This window comes from Hetaerina americana, unplaced genomic scaffold, assembly GCF_022747635.1.
Source record: "Hetaerina americana unplaced genomic scaffold, ioHetAmer1.1.p SCAF_15, whole genome shotgun sequence".
Taxonomy (NCBI): Eukaryota; Metazoa; Arthropoda; class Insecta; order Odonata; family Calopterygidae; genus Hetaerina; species Hetaerina americana.
Window position 1 is genome coordinate 12691695 of NW_027286625.1, and position 15860 is coordinate 12707554.

The following is a 15860-nucleotide window of genomic DNA, read 5'->3' on the forward strand; positions in this document are numbered from 1 at the left end:
TCATCACTTTGCCTCGGCCGTGGAGTATATCTTCTCCTCTATTCTAATGGAAGATGATACGAGGACACTTAGACATTAAACCTTAATTTAAGCATATATCGTGAGCCGCATTGCTTGTGAAATGCTGTCCAGTTGCACCATCATGAATGGTTTAGTAGAATGGGATCTACCATAATCTCTTAAAGATATACCGTTAAAAAACTCGTATTATATTGTAAACAAAAGAGGAGCATCCCAAGAGAGAGCCCGCTATGCCTCGTGCAGTTAAGGCCGACTCAGCGCTCGCGTTGCCTCAGGAGAGGACGAAGGGGCATCGCCGTACAGCATCAACTGGCGACAGGACGTCGTCGTCTGGAATTGTGTCTCCTGAGGACCTTCGTCGTGTGTTCGGGAGAGGGGAGTCGGCGCCAGCGTCGGCTTCCCCGATCCCGTGGACGGCGAAACCAAAGGAGACCGCTGGCAACGTACCTGCCACAAAAACAGATCCAGCACCAACGGTGACACAGGATAGCTCCAGCGGCCCTTTTCAGGACCAAACTGGAGTTGACGACCAGCAAGGTCGCAAGACCGCCAAGAGGAAGAAGGAAGCGAGAAAAACGGTGCTGCCGGTTTCCTCGCAACCAACTTCGTCTTCGGCGCTCCCAGGTGATGAGGAGGGAGCTGCCCGAGCCCTGGATTCGGGCGACGAGTCGGGCGACGGTTTTACCGTCGTCGGCTCAAAGAAAAAGAAGAAGAAGACGTCAACCCCTACGGACGACGCCATCCCGAGGCCTGCTGCCACCGAAGGAGCACCAACGGTGACAAAAAGGAAGACGCCTCCCATTGTGCTGTATGGCGTCACGGACGTCCAGGGGCTCATCGAGCGACTGGAAAAGGAACTCGGGGACGAGTTTGGATTGGAGGTCAGGCGATCTTCCATCCGACTCGTCACCGAGACCATTGAGGGTCACCGAAAGGCGACTGCGGTACTGGATTCCTTGAGGATCCAATACCACACTCAGCCCATCGAGAGAATTCCCGGGGTGAAGCTTTTCATCAAGGGCGTATCTCGGTGGGTCAGCGATGACAAGGTGACTGCGGCCCTTCAGTCACTTGGCTACGTCGTCAGAAGCCTTCGTCGCCTGACGGTCATGGAGGCTGGGAAACCGGTCCCCATTGATCGCCTCGTGGCGAATGTCGTGAGGACGCCGAGAGCAGTGCAGCCAAGGGACATCCGAAAGCTGCACTACTGCTTCGTCACGGTGGAACAGTGCCGTGGGGGAGGTGGCCCGTTGCAGTGCAATAACTGCATGCGCTTCGGGCACATTTCCCTTGCATGTCGCTGCGCCACCAGGTGCCTTCGGTGTGCTGGAGCCCATCGAGTGGAGGAGTGCTCCAGGGGGAGGACTGACGCAGCCATCTGCGCAAACTGCGGAGGTGACCACGCTGCTGTTGCTCGACGCTGTCCTGTGGTGATGGAGGCCTTCCGCCGCCACAAGGAAAACGGCGACGCGAAAAGAAAGGTTGCTCCGGCTGCTGGGAAGCCGGCGAAGAAACCTGTGCCGGCAAGGGCTGCAGCGAAGAAAGTGGAGGGGGGAAAATCCTTCGCCATGATCTTAAAAGGCCCTTCTCAGGACCAAATGGAGATAGACACGGCGACAAACGCCCGGTACCAGATCTCTTCCCCTCCCCCGAGCACAGAGAGGACCGAGGACTTGTCAACCTCGGCCCCGAAAGTCAAAGGGGAAGTCCTTCCGGGGACAATGGAGAAGGAGAGTACGGCAGAGGACCGGGGAACGTCGACGCCAGCAGGCGCCGCCAAGCCTGTGCCCTCTAAGTCTTCCAAAAAGAAGAAGAAGAACTCCCTTCTAGCTCCTGCGGAGAAGAAGGAGGAAGCTGCAGCGGAAAAGCCAGCCAAAACACCGCCGACCGACGCACCCCCGGACCAGGCAAGGACGGCCCTTGTCAGGACCAACGCTCCCCGTGACCCAGAGATTGCTTCCGCGGCTGTCGCTCCCGTCGCCTCCATTGCTCTGCAGGAGGACCAGGAGCTTTGGGTGACAGTTGCGACGATCTCCAAGACTCTGAGGCGGTACATCAGCAGCAAGCAAGGGCTCCTGCTCCTCTCACTCCTGGAGGAACTGGCGAGCGCAAGATCGGTTTCTTCACCCAGTCATGGGTAGAGACCCTCTAGTGCTCGTCCAGTGGAACGCCAACGGCATTCTTCGCCGTCGTGAAGAACTTCGGGCGTTCCTCCAGGACAAGAATGCTGCCGTTGCAGCCATCAATGAGACGCATCTCCGTCCGTCCGACGCATGGAGACTCCCCGGCTGGACCATCTTCAGGTCTGATCGGGAACTTCAGCGCCAGGGTGGTCGAACATCAGGAGGTGCGGCCATCCTCGTCCGGAATAACATTGAACACCGAGCGTGCCGAATGATCACTCATCGGAACGCGGAGGCTGTCTCGGTGGACGTCCGGACGCGGGGAGGATGGCTCCGGATATCTTCCCTATACTTCCCGCCAGGGAAGCCCTGGGACCCGGATCTCATCCTGGACCTACTAGGAAACGGCAGCCCGGCCATCATTCTGGGAGACCTCAACGCCAAGCACCCCACCTGGAATTCAAGGTCTCTCAACACGAGAGGACAAGCCCTCCGCGAGCTTGCAGACGACGAGGGACTAACGGTGATTGGCCCGGCGACGGCGACGCACCAGCTTGGAGACGTCCTTGACATTGCAATCTCACGTGGTGTCCGGACGTCTCTCAGTATGCACTCGTGTGTTGAACTGTCGTCGGATCATAACCCGACCATCCTGCTGCTGGGGACCAGAGTTCCAGTGATTCCAGCCAGATCTCAACTTGACCTTCGTGCCGCGGACTGGAAGACCTTCCGAGGGCTCATCGCTGGTAAGCTGCCGAGGGAACTGACTCCACCAACATCGGAGGAGATGGCAGACCAAATGGTCGGTCATCTCACTGCTACCATCACCGCTGCCATTGAGGCTGCGATTCCTAGAAGGGAGAGGCGCTCGTACTACTTGCGTGTGCCGCTTCCTCCCCCGGTTCGCGGACTCATCACGCGCCGGAATAACATCCGCAGGCGCTGGCAGCGGTACAGGACCGACGACCTTCGGCAGCAGCTACATGCGCTTGACCGGGAAGTCCGCTGCGCCCTCCAGGAAGTCCGCTCGGACAACTGGGAGGCGCACCTACGGGAAGATCTCTTGCGGGAGGATGGCGCGGAGGACATGGAAGAGATCTGGAAGATCTGCAGGAAGCTGCGAGGAAGCCAGCGACTGGACCCCATCGTATTCTGCGGTGATGAGGTGGCGACATCTCCCGGGGCGAAGGCAGAAATGCTTGCGACCTATCTCGAGGGCACCTTCAGTCCTAACCCCGGGAACGCGGATTCGGCGGCCATCGAGGAGGAGATCGCGGTGTCGGAGGAAGCGGTGAATGCTGCCCCTGAAGATGCTAAGGCTGCTCCCCAGTTCCGGAAGGAGGACGTTCTGGGCACGATACGCTGCTTACGCAAGAGGAAAGCCCCGGGAAATGACGATATACCCAATATCGTCATCCGGGAACTTCCGAATGCAGCGGTGGCGTACCTGACCAGCATCTACAACGGCTGCGTCAGGATTTCCTATTTCCCGACCACATGGAAGAGAGCGAGGATCATATGTCTCCCGAAGACGTCGAGGACGGAGGTGGGACCCGGAGACTTCCGGCCCATTTCTCTACTCGACGGATTCGGGAAGATGTACGAGAGACTTCTGCTGGAGCCGATAGTAGGTTTCGTCCGAGAGGCTGACATCCTCCCGGATGAGCAGTTCGGCTTCCGCGAGCGGCATTCCACGGTCCATCAGCTGGTGAGAACCACGGACTTCATCACGGACGCCTTCAACAGGAAGATGTCGGTGGCAGGCGCATTTTTCGACGTCAGCAAGGCGTTTGACCGCGTCTGGCACCAGGCACTGCTGTTGAAGATGCGGAGACTCCACTTCCCGACGTGGATCATCGAGGTGATCCGCTCCTACCTAAGAGACAGGACCTTCGTCGTTTCCTGGTCTGACTCGTTCTCTGGGGTGCACCGGATCTCCGCTGGTGTCCCCCAGGGTTCGGTTCTCGGGCCAGTATTATTCAACATCTTCTCCCATGACATTCCCAGGAGTCATGGGAGGCACGAGGTCCTGTCACTATACGCGGACGACGCGGCGCTCCTGTGCAGCTCCCGGCGAATATCTTTCGCCGTGGAGAGGCTGCAGATCGTCGTCGACGAGCTACTTTCGTGGTATCGTCGCTGGCGGTTTGCAGTCAATGCCGGGAAAACGAAGGCAATCGTCTTCCATACCGGCAGAGGAGCGCCGACAGAAGAGGAGCTGTCGGTGAATGGAGTCACCCTTCCGTGGGAATCCGAGGTTCTCTACCTCGGAGTGCTGATGGACCGGAAACTCCTTTGGAACGCCCAAGCGCGACGTGTCCGAGGGAAGGCCTTCGCGGCGCTTAACCGGCTTCGGCCGATTATTCGTCCGGGGGTCCTGAGCTCGGAAACGAAGCGTCGACTGTACCGAGCGTGCGTGTTGCCTGTCATCACGTACGCAGCGCCGGTATGGTCAGGAGTGCCGAAGTCTACCCTCAATCTCATCCAAGTGGTGCAGAACTCTGCGCTACGGTGCATCTTGGGATGCGGGCGCTACGCCCGCGTGGAAGAGATGCACCAGGACGGGAACATGGAACCTCTGAACGTCCTTCTTCCGGAGCTGTCTCGAAGATTCTTCGAGAGGGCTGCGGATTCAGACGTCGCCACCATCCGACGCCTCGGAGAGATCCAGGTTTCAACGTGGGACCGCTATAAGCGCCCCATTGCGAGCATGGATCGCCAAGATGCCCTCCCAGCGAAGAAGAGGCCCAGGCTTCAGTAGCAGGGATCGCCAGAACGCCGTGACAACGCAGAAGACGACGCCCTGCCTTAGAAGCCTAGGCGGCTGGAAAGGCAACACAGTGGAGCCCCGACCGGAGTAACGGGGGTCCGTCCACGAGAATTAGTAAACAAAAACCGTAGCCTGGACATATATCTCCAGGTTCCCTAGCTTAACGAAAAGGAGCATAAATGACTTTCAGCCGATTTGCAAAATTTACGGCATTTGAGACGAGCCACAGAGATTGTGAACTATTTTCCATTTTTATGTACCAAAATTAAAATCAAAGAGAAAAGGAATACTCCTTAACACAAACATACGAGGGTCATCCGGAAAGTAGTACCCGTTCGTGAAATAAAGACACAAAAGTAAATATTAACAAACATAAAAAATTTTATTTGAAAGAGGATACTTTAAACTACTTCTCAACATAATCTCCAAGCAAATTAAGGCATTTGTCATAACGTGTGACAAGTTTCTGTATTCCTGCTGCATAGTCCTTCGCCGCCAGCTCATTGAGATACGCGAGGGACCCATCTTGCACAAATTTTTGCATAATGCAGATGGTGTTTAACAATTTCATGAACAATTGTCCGAGAAACATTGGGAAAATGCTCACAGATGTCATCAATTGTGACGCGCCGATCGTTCCTCACGAATTCGTCAACTGAGCTCACCAGTTGGTCTGTAATGACAGACGGTCTCTCCGAACGCTCATCGTCGTGTGTGTTCCCCCTCCCCATGTTGAAGTTGCGACACCACCGCCGAACAGACGACTCGTCCATTACATTGTCTCCATACACTTCCTTTAATTGGCGATGAATATCACATGGGCGAACGTTTCTTGCATTGAGGAATTTAATCACTGCCCTCACTTCACAACTGGCGGCGTTCTCAATTTTTTTAAACATTGTAAACAATCACAGAAACAACACAGGCAATGCTAGCGTCACGCAACTTGGCTCAGAGAAGGCAGACAAGCCACTGAAGCTATCTGACCTCGTCCAGCGGCTACTCGCGTCGTCAGCACTTCATACGGCACGAACGGGTACTACTTTCCGGATGACCCTCGTAGTATAATATTACAGTGAGCGTTGTTGAACTAATGTAATGCTTGAGTGTGACTTTGAATTCCGATGTAAAATGAAGTAGACGCATTTACATGCAATATCCTTTGAAGAAGGCAGATTTTGTCGGCCTACATATTTAAAATAATATATCGACGAAAGAGAGAAGAAAGTATGTTATTATTCGTGGTTTACAGACATTTTAAAATGATACGTTATTTAGAAATCATCTTGAATGCATAGAGAGTATTCGGGACACCATGCAGGACATACTTATGGAATTTTACGGGACACAAAGAAAATTTTCCCGTATCGTAAGGAATATTAACAAACAATCAGAAAGCGTAACATTGTTCGTATTCATGTCGATGGTTTCAGTCGGGAGACATTGGTAACGCAGAGATTACAGACTACACTTAAGAAATCGTTCGAGATTTAAAGATGAAACAGAAGACGACAAATGATCCTATCCCTATCAGAGAACTTAGTTGGTAGGCGATATTGATACAGTGATAAGTTAAGTATACTTGCCAGCAGATCCAATCAATACAAGGAATCAATTTTCACTCGCGAAATTCGAAACTATCATTGAAAGCAACATAATTTACGACCACTCATTAAATAATCATTATAATGAATGACGACCTAATGCCCTCTGCCACACGCCCACTGGGTGGCTTGCTGGAATAGACGTACATGCAGGTTTCCTGTGAGAATTTTGGTGAAAACCCTAATAGAATTTGTTTCAAGATATATGTAATTTAATATTCCATAAAACAACCATAAAAGAACAGGAAAGCGTCACTTAGACATTAGGGAATAAGTTATAGAATACCCTATAGGCTCGAAGACTTAGCAAAAGGTTAAATTTATTACATTTTAGAGGAAGAAGAAGATTTATTTCTGTTTACGTTTTAACATTTGAAACTGACTGGAAATCACAACGGAGCACTCAAGGCAGGAAGTTTATAAACCTGGAAAACTACTGGAAATCAGATATTGAACGGCTTTTATACCTAATTCTTTGAAACGATACTAAGCACACATTGGTTGAGGCACCCCTCTGTAGTTTTAACAGAGAGAGGCAGCGATGGATGATTCATTAAAGGAATCCTTTTACCTAAGATTTATCGGCGATTACATCAGAAGAACTTCTAGGTTCTACTTCGTAGTTAAAATCTCATGGTATAGATGAAATTATTTCCAGCTTAATCAATTTTTTTTAAACTTCCTTTCAACTAAATGGTTTCGATATCATGCCCCATAATGCTTTTATCGATGTAAGGCATACTTAGCTGAATCGATGTAACCTATACTTATTATAGCTGAAAAGGTTGAAAATGAGTAAATCGAAAATAAAGAACACGATATTTTCTTTTTTGAATATTGTTTTAGGATAAAGGATATTTATTTATAATGGTTTTATAATTGTATCATATAATTAATAATATATAATGAAATAATAAGTATCTAATGTGGCTTAGTAATGCTAAGAAGAGAATACGTGTTAAGAGAGAGACAATGCTGTCACAAAAATGTACATTGACTCAAAACACTTTTCCCTTGCATAAATATATTTTACGGGATGATTCTATAGGTATTTATGCATTGTATGCATTTATTACAAAATTCAATCGATGAAATTCCTTATACTGTAATTATTCTTCTAGCACTACAAAGGCGAAAAGCGAGGTGGAGGTCTTTTATTCAAAAGAGTATCCATTTCGGACGGAAATAAAGGACATAGAAAGTATAAGAAGCTAAAGGATGAGTCATTGTAATAAGCAGGGTGGGACTTAAAGGTTTTTGAGCCATGTTACCTAAAGCTACCGAGAACATATGTTTAATGTAGTGCCTGAGTCCATCGGGAACATATTCTAGGCCGTTTAAATACTCAGGGCAAGCTTAAAGGGTAGTTTTCACGGATTCAGGTTTCCTAGAATGGTCCATTAGCCCCTTTCACTCCGACACGAGTTTGCAAATGAAGTCGGCTTCAGGCTGTATGCATTTGAGGTATTCTTTTCAAATGGCGCCCTTTCAAGTGAAAATCCTGGGACTTGTTTCCCAAAGCCGTAAGTCACTCAAAAGCCCCTACAGCCAAACGTAATTAAGTCGTGAATAAAACATTCTAAATCACATCCCATGAAATGAAGACGTACTAAGAATAGAACTTAATCAGTCGCCATGAAATGGTTCGAGAGAAACCAAACTAGGAATCAACTAGATACGCGAACAGACCGATACTTTGTTTTGAAGGGCCATTGATCTTCAATGGATTTAAAGGTGAGATGAAAAAGTCTGCATAAAAATAGCTGATACGGTTACATCAAAAAGAAAAACTCACAGAGGAACATATTTAATGAAAACCCTTTACCCATTTTATTTTATGATGACTCATAAGAATCTCCCGATGATAATAAAAACGCCAACCTGTACACGGAATGCAATGAAATTAATAATGAAAATATTTGCGAGTAAAATAATTTGGACTCATCACATTCGGTTATTTTTCAACTCGCCATGATAGGTACCATACATGAATACTTGTACATGCCAAATCATTTTCAGTCATTATTTTCTTTTTAAGCGTCAATTTTACTGCCGGAGTGAGTGTTAGCGATACCGCTATGATCTCATTTAATTTATCCGAAATAACTGCACGAAATTTATATTAAATAATTCATGGTTAAAACATACACGTTAAACCATGATTGAACACAAACATAGCCTCAAGCTAAAAGTGAATGTACACTTCGACTGCGTCACTGGGAATCCATGAAAATGCAGTCGTGTTGGTTCCAAAATATTATGTAGCAAACGGTAAATATGGCCGCATGTTTGACAAAGGCGAGGGTCAATGCTATCAAGTAAACCTTAGCCAGACAAACTATGGTTCTAACCGTTTGCGTTATCTATTTATTTCAATTATTTTTAGAGTTTTTATTATATTTATTTCATTATTATTTTTATTTTCAGTTATTTTTTATAATATTTATTGATTTACTGCATATATCTTCTCTAATTTCCCTCACCCATTCTTTGCCCATTAATAAGAGTACGGCTGGGGTTGACTCCTCCCATTATACCAAAATATTATGTTAACAACCAAAATTGGAATTAATTATTTCTCACCCACTTCTCCAGGAAATGGTATTAGTACCCACATCCATTAAAACATGACCATATTTTATGTGGATCATAAACGGCCAATTACTGTTTGTTAACTCAAAATCATCGTGAATATGAGATCAGCTCAGCCGCAATGAGTACGCCGCTAGAGCAACGCTATAACAGCGCAATCTCAGATCTCCGCAGTTGGCAGAACGCCCATCCAAATTCCACTGAGTAAATCAGTACTCGTCATCTTGTAGCTCTCAAAACCTAAACGCAAGCATCACGAAATTCGAAGAGAAGAGAAAATTTGATAGATGACATTTGTCAAATCATTCTTCAAGTAGAATGAAATTTGAAATAAAATCATTATCAAATTTGCTAGTATTAATTAAAAAACTCATCCAAATACTCCACTATTTACGAAAACCATGAGTAACGCATTTTGGGGCAATTTCAAAGGCAAATATTTACACATCCATTAAAAGACTGATAACTGTATCCATCCACTTTAAGAATATGATTTATGGCAACGGAAAACAGTGAGGAATACGTAGAAGGAATGGCGATAATCGATTTTGGCGCTAAGAATCCAAGCTATTTCTTAATATAAAAAGGGGTTTCCTTGGGAGTTTATCTTCATCGATTTAACTAATCTTCTAGGGCCTACAGTTGATACTGAAAGGCCTTTAATTTTAGGCACTACAATCCGCAAACGAAGAAGAAAATTCTCCAACTCCATGAAGACTATCTTCTAAGAAAACATTAAAATTAACGTTCTGTAAAAGAGTCATTATGAGTGATCCATTAATTTTAAATTCATTTAGAAAGACCTTACATAATCAACTACCGTGGCTGCTAAAAATAATAAATCAGAAAACGTTAGGGATGACGTCACCCAAATAAAAAAAAGAAAAATAAACACTTCTCATATTCCGCCATTTTTTAACAAGTAGTCACGTCAAATTTCTGCAATTTTTTTTTTGAAAATTCAAACCCAATTTCTATGCGATCCCTCAATGAACATAACTATGAACTTAACGCCATTGGGCAAAAACATTTACCGAATTCCATGATCATTCTAGAAATGTTTATAAAGTTTATAGCACGTTTTGGCGCCGCCGAATCATTGAAAATTACGGATAGAGTGGCAAAATTGATCAGATATGTAGTGGCTTTAAGGACAAATATTTTCAAAATTTTTAAGCTGACGAACCGCTTACCATGAATTTTCCTCGATGATTTTATTTACTGATCAGTAATTAAATGTTCATCAATTAACTTAATTAAATTTGCGTTATTTCCCTCATCAAAATGTTCAACAAAGTACTGCAGTATTCGTACGATCGATCAGAGATTACTCATGGCAGATAATGATCTTCCTTACTTATATAACTAAAAAATCCCAATAGAATACTTTGAATCACTGATCAAGGTAGATGATTTTTTAATAGATTCATTGATTTAGTATTTCCTCATTTTTAAGCCCCCATCTAAGTCGACACTAAACAAATAAATACACCGAAACCTCATTATCATCTTATAAAGGCAGGGCCTTTTCATTTCTGGTCTCTTAAATTCGTGATCTATTGTAACAGCCATAATGGTTTGTATATCATTTAGGAATTTATTTCTTCGTCTTTTTCTTCCTTTTCATGCTAAGAATTTACCTTCCATACATTTTCTCGAAAGCTATTTACTCAGTACATGTCTAACGACTTTATCTGTACCTTTTTATCATATTCCTCTCCTCTCTAACTTCCCTCAGAGCTACTTTGTCGGTTTTCTTATCCATCCAGATTTTTCTTCTTATTCTTCTCTAAATCCATAGTTCCAGTAAGTCACACCTAGACTTTTACATCTTCCATATTGTCCAAATTCGGCTTTCATCAAAAAAAAAATCATCTACAAACTTAACTCTCAAATCAAAAGTAAAGTAAAACAATCCAACTCCACATAATTCCTGTCTCTACATTTCTTTCAGCATTACAATTTTTTCCTGCCTCTTCCGCGTCAACCCAACCTGTGAGAAAATCATCACAGTCATATTCCAAGAAACTGCGGGAGATGCCGGAACAGTAACTTTAAATGGATTTATCCGCTAATATGCATTTCAATGCAACAATTTCAGAGAGTAAAACTCATTCGCCTTGAATGATTTTTACACTCTGAAATTGCTGCATTGACTTGCAGTCATAGTCACATTTGGAGAAGTAAAAATACTTCGGTTAGTGACAATATGAATAAAACAAATCAAACAACAGTAATATTGAAGTTTACGTACCCAATCACTCGAATAATGGAGGAGTTAATGAGTTTATAGTATCAAATAACGTTCGTATTAAAATTTTCGAGGCCAGGAATGAAACTTCTTCGGGCCGGATCCCATATCTAGGTCTATATTAGAAATAGAATCTTATTAGAGATCAAAATTGACGCATTCCTCCAGCCTTGAGCTTGATTTAACTAAAAATATGTTCAGTGAAACAAAGTGGCCCGCGAAAACATATTGAAAAAAATTTGGAGATACCAAGAAAATATTTGCATATGCAATATGCATTTGCATTTGCAATATGAATAAAACAAATCAAACAAAAGTAATATTGAAGTTTACGTACCCAATCACTCGAATAATGGAGGAGTTAATGAGTTTATAGTATCAAATAACGTTCGTATTAAAATTTTCGAGGCCAGGAATGAAACTTCTTCGGGCCGGATCCCATATCTAGGTCTATATTAGAAATAGAATCTTATTAGAGATCAAAATTGACGCATTCCTCCAGCCTTGAGCTTGATTTAACTAAAAATATGTTCAGTGAAACAAAGTGGCCCGCGAAAACATATTGAAAAAAATTTGGAGATACCAAGAAAATATTTTTAAAGAAATATCGAGGGTAAGCTGACGAAAAAAGAAATTAAAAGTTTGAAAAAAGAGGTCTAGCCGATGGGATTTAATTTAGAGCTGCGTCGAAGCAGTATTAGGATTGATGAATCGGTAAGATGATGGCGGCTATTACGAAGTTAATGTCACGAATAGAATGTCTGCATGTAAATATGAATAATGGCTGACAGAATTAAGACCAGTGTGAAAGTAAGTAGAGAGCTTCTTCCGTTAGCATGGGCGTATATACTTTTGAAAAATATACACCAACTCCTTCCTCATACGTTCATAGCAACAAACGACAAGATACTCAACTAAATCTACAAGATAAGGCCATGCATCTCTACCATACGGCCGAGCAGTAAACGTCTGTCAAGTACTCACTCGTTGAGTCCGAGTCGCAGGGACTGGCCGGCGTTCCTGAGGAGGGCGTGCGCATCGCTGTTGGACAGCGTTCTAGTCGGCTGTCCGTTGATTGAGGATATCACGTCGCCCTCGCGGACGCCCTTCTGCGCGGCCTTGCTCCCGGGATTCACCTGCAAGGGGAAGGAAGAGAGACGAGGATGTAAATGGGTTCGCCGCTGGTGCACGAAGAGGCAATTGACGCGACAGCACTCGCATAAAAACCGCAAGTACCGGCATGCCGTGGATCAGTCGCTTGTCGTGAATAGCAAAAACAAGGACCCTGTTCGCAGGTTAGTTTCACATGATGTGGACTTAAAAGGTTTCTATATATGAATCATTATTATCATTAGTATTAGTTAGTAGAGATAAGGTAGATTTTTTTATGGACCCTGGGACTACACACTACTGTACTCCTAAGCTCCAACTAGCATAGCGCTAAATAGCCTATATTCACTTGCGCTGTCTTCTTAGAATTCCTTCCATTAACCTTTTCTCTAGACCTACCATGACTAGACTTTCAATGTTTGTTTCCCTTTCCACCCATTTCATTTATTTTCATTCTTCTCTGCACTTAACTCTCAAAGGCCTCCGTTTATCCTTCTACCATAGCATATGCATATCAAAAAAACAACACATTTTATGTTTGCAAGGTAATAGTAGGAGTTTTTATCGTTTTTTCTAGAAATGGATTACCTACTACATGATAGATCACGGCCTTGTAAAATCCTAGAGATCATCCAAAAACTATGTATCCAGCACCAAGCTTTGCAAAGAAGGGCCGAGGGCCAAATGTGACACGCCATTTCATCAATGAAATTCTAAAAAAGGTGGAAGGAACAAATAAGTACTGATTGGAAAAGGAATAATAATAACAGACGGTTTCAGTTCTAATTCGGTAGAAGTTTTTTAGTGTGTGGTGAGCCCTACTTGTACACCCGGAGAAGTTGCAATGAGCGTTGGTGGCCATAGAGATAATATTTTGGTGCATCTTTTACATTGACTCCACGTGGGTGTCAGTATTCGGTACCACTTTCTAAAAAAGCTTAAAAATACACTGATAAAAATTTGAGGAGAATAAGCTACCTTTCTTTAATTAGACCGAAATATAACACCCTGCAAGAATTTGTCACTTATTTCAGAAAATATTATTCTAAGAAATAAAAAGGCTGAAGGTAAAATCCGCCAGAAAATAAATGTATAAGCTTCGGCGAAAGAAATAGGTATCATACAGCTGCTTGACCTGAGACAGAATCTAAAGTTGGAGCTGAAATACGACGCTATATTAAACGTATTTCAACGAGACGAGCAATCAGGAACTCAGGCAAAGCATAAAAAGGTGTCCGTTAATTTGCCTAGTGATGACGTTATGGCGCTGAAATGCGTAGTGTATACGGAAACCTGTATATATAGTGGAAAATTACGTGAGGCTGTTTTAATTTCATTTTCTCTTGAAACCTATTCCATAGATGTGGAGTGAGATTGTGTATCTTTTCTTTCGATGTCAAAGTATTCATCCAAAGACAACACTAAATCGGCACGTTAAGCATTATTCACATGATTAGAGTTGTATATTGTTGAACATATTTCTAATCCTAATTCCAGAGTAGTTGAATTCCATTTTCCACTCGTCTATCTCTCAAATTAAATCCGCATTTTTGTCACGAAATCACCTCCACATGGGACAAAAACACCATGCATTGATGCTTATCTTCCTATTAAAAGCTTTCTCCCTCTGCTTCTTCAAGGTACGTGTAGTAACATGCTCTCTTCCGGTGGCTTAAACTATCACGTTGGTGAAGAGGAACCCATCAATCTGTCCTTAATTCCGTTGTCCTTACGGCCCTAAAGCCACAGGTTCCCGTGACTTACTGGGTAGCACTATTATTAAATATAATCTATCGGGTGGAATTAGGGACTGTTTCAAACTTAAATAACCTTTGAAAATTACTATATCCGCAATGCTCTTACATTGATACTTTACAAACTGTGACGGAGTTGGTCGATAAGCAATCTCTGAGACGTCGAGAGGGTATCTTCTTTGAGCCAACACTATTAGGGATTCTGTCGACGGAGGCCAAAGCATTCCTCTGCCCACGGAACAACCGTTCCCTCTCCCCCGCCACTCCCCCATCCCCTTTCATCCTCTCCCCTCGAGTACGCGGATAGTTTTCGAAATGGAAAGCAAGGCATTATGAAGGAAAGACGACATCGCCAGAAGACTTCCAAGAGGACCTTTCACCCCAAGACCATCACGGTTCACCACCTCTCCGCGGGAAGGATCGGTACATTCAACGCGTCAAACATCTGCCACAAGCATGTACCTATAAGTGAAAATCACTCCATGGCCTAGATCGGTAAGTAGCGCAAATAGGCAAAGGATTCTGACTTCAATAATTATTAACACCCGCGCTACTATTTATTATTTACAACATACTAGAGAGCCATAACTCTGGTTTCATTTTCATCTTTTTGCCGAAACTTCGTTTAAATCACGTATCCGTTTTTTCGTGTCTATTTTCTTATCCTTCTAACACATCCGTCATATCGCAACTATTTCATTACCATCACTGAATTTATGCTATGTTAAATTTTCATTGTTATTAGACGAAACACTTTTTTTAAATAAAGTATTTTTATGTGAAGAAATACTAAGTTTATTTATTCAGTGTAAAGGAGAATCACCCGTACATTCAGGGTCACCAAAAGTGTAATTATTGGATGCGGGTCAATAATAAATCGTAGGCCTACCACACCTTTCCCAAATGAATTATTTTTTCTTGCAGTCACTACTAACGTAATTTGTGAAAATCATAACATACACATATTATTATTGTGAAATATAACATTTAAATGATAAACTACGACTTTGAAACTTGTAGAAGTGAATGTATAGTCAGTTATTTCGGTTGAAGTACGCACATTATTCCCTGTGACGTTTTCTTGTTTGGGAAAGGAGCTCCTCAGTGAGTGGCCATAGTCACTAACACTAATTGTCCATTACCAATTCCTTCCATGTACCATAATCTGCAATAATACTCAAACACCCCGATTCGCAGTTCAGTTTAGTAGACGCAAGACTAATTGGCTTTAACCCATGCATCACACTCTATCGCTTTCTCAGAAAAATCCTCTTTAGATTCAATGAATATTCGTTCATTGAACTTTCTAAAGACAACTAAATTGAGCATTAAAATTTCTAAAAAAATTGTTCACTCTACTATTTCACAAATAACATGAAAATAGGAAGCAGAAATTATCAAGAGTTAACTTCCCCTAAATCTTCGGAGTCGTGAATGGTTTAATGCCACATAACTATCTAGCTCCTTTAAAATGGTAATTTAAAAGCTTCAGGAGCAACTTTATTGCCTTGGAAGTTAATTTCCACTAACGCACTGCTTTATAGCTAAGTGTCAAAGCCAAGAACAAAAAGATTTCAAATATCAAAATTTACAAAGTGGCCTAACAGAAGATCAATCGCCGTTTTAAATTAAGTT

The 15860-nt window shown here is 43.7% G+C and overlaps 1 protein-coding gene across 9 annotated transcripts in view; it reads right to left on the bottom strand.

Moving 5' to 3' along the window:
• The window catches only part of CAP (Cbl-associated protein), a 407290-nt gene that overhangs the window by 203494 nt on the left and 187936 nt on the right, over positions 1-15860 (bottom strand). For all 9 annotated transcript variants that reach the window (XM_071583869.1, XM_071583868.1, XM_071583873.1 and 6 more), the window contains one exon: positions 12346-12497. In XM_071583869.1, the coding sequence (XP_071439970.1) occupies positions 12346-12497 (152 nt within the window). The remainder of the gene's footprint in view (positions 1-12345; positions 12498-15860) is intronic.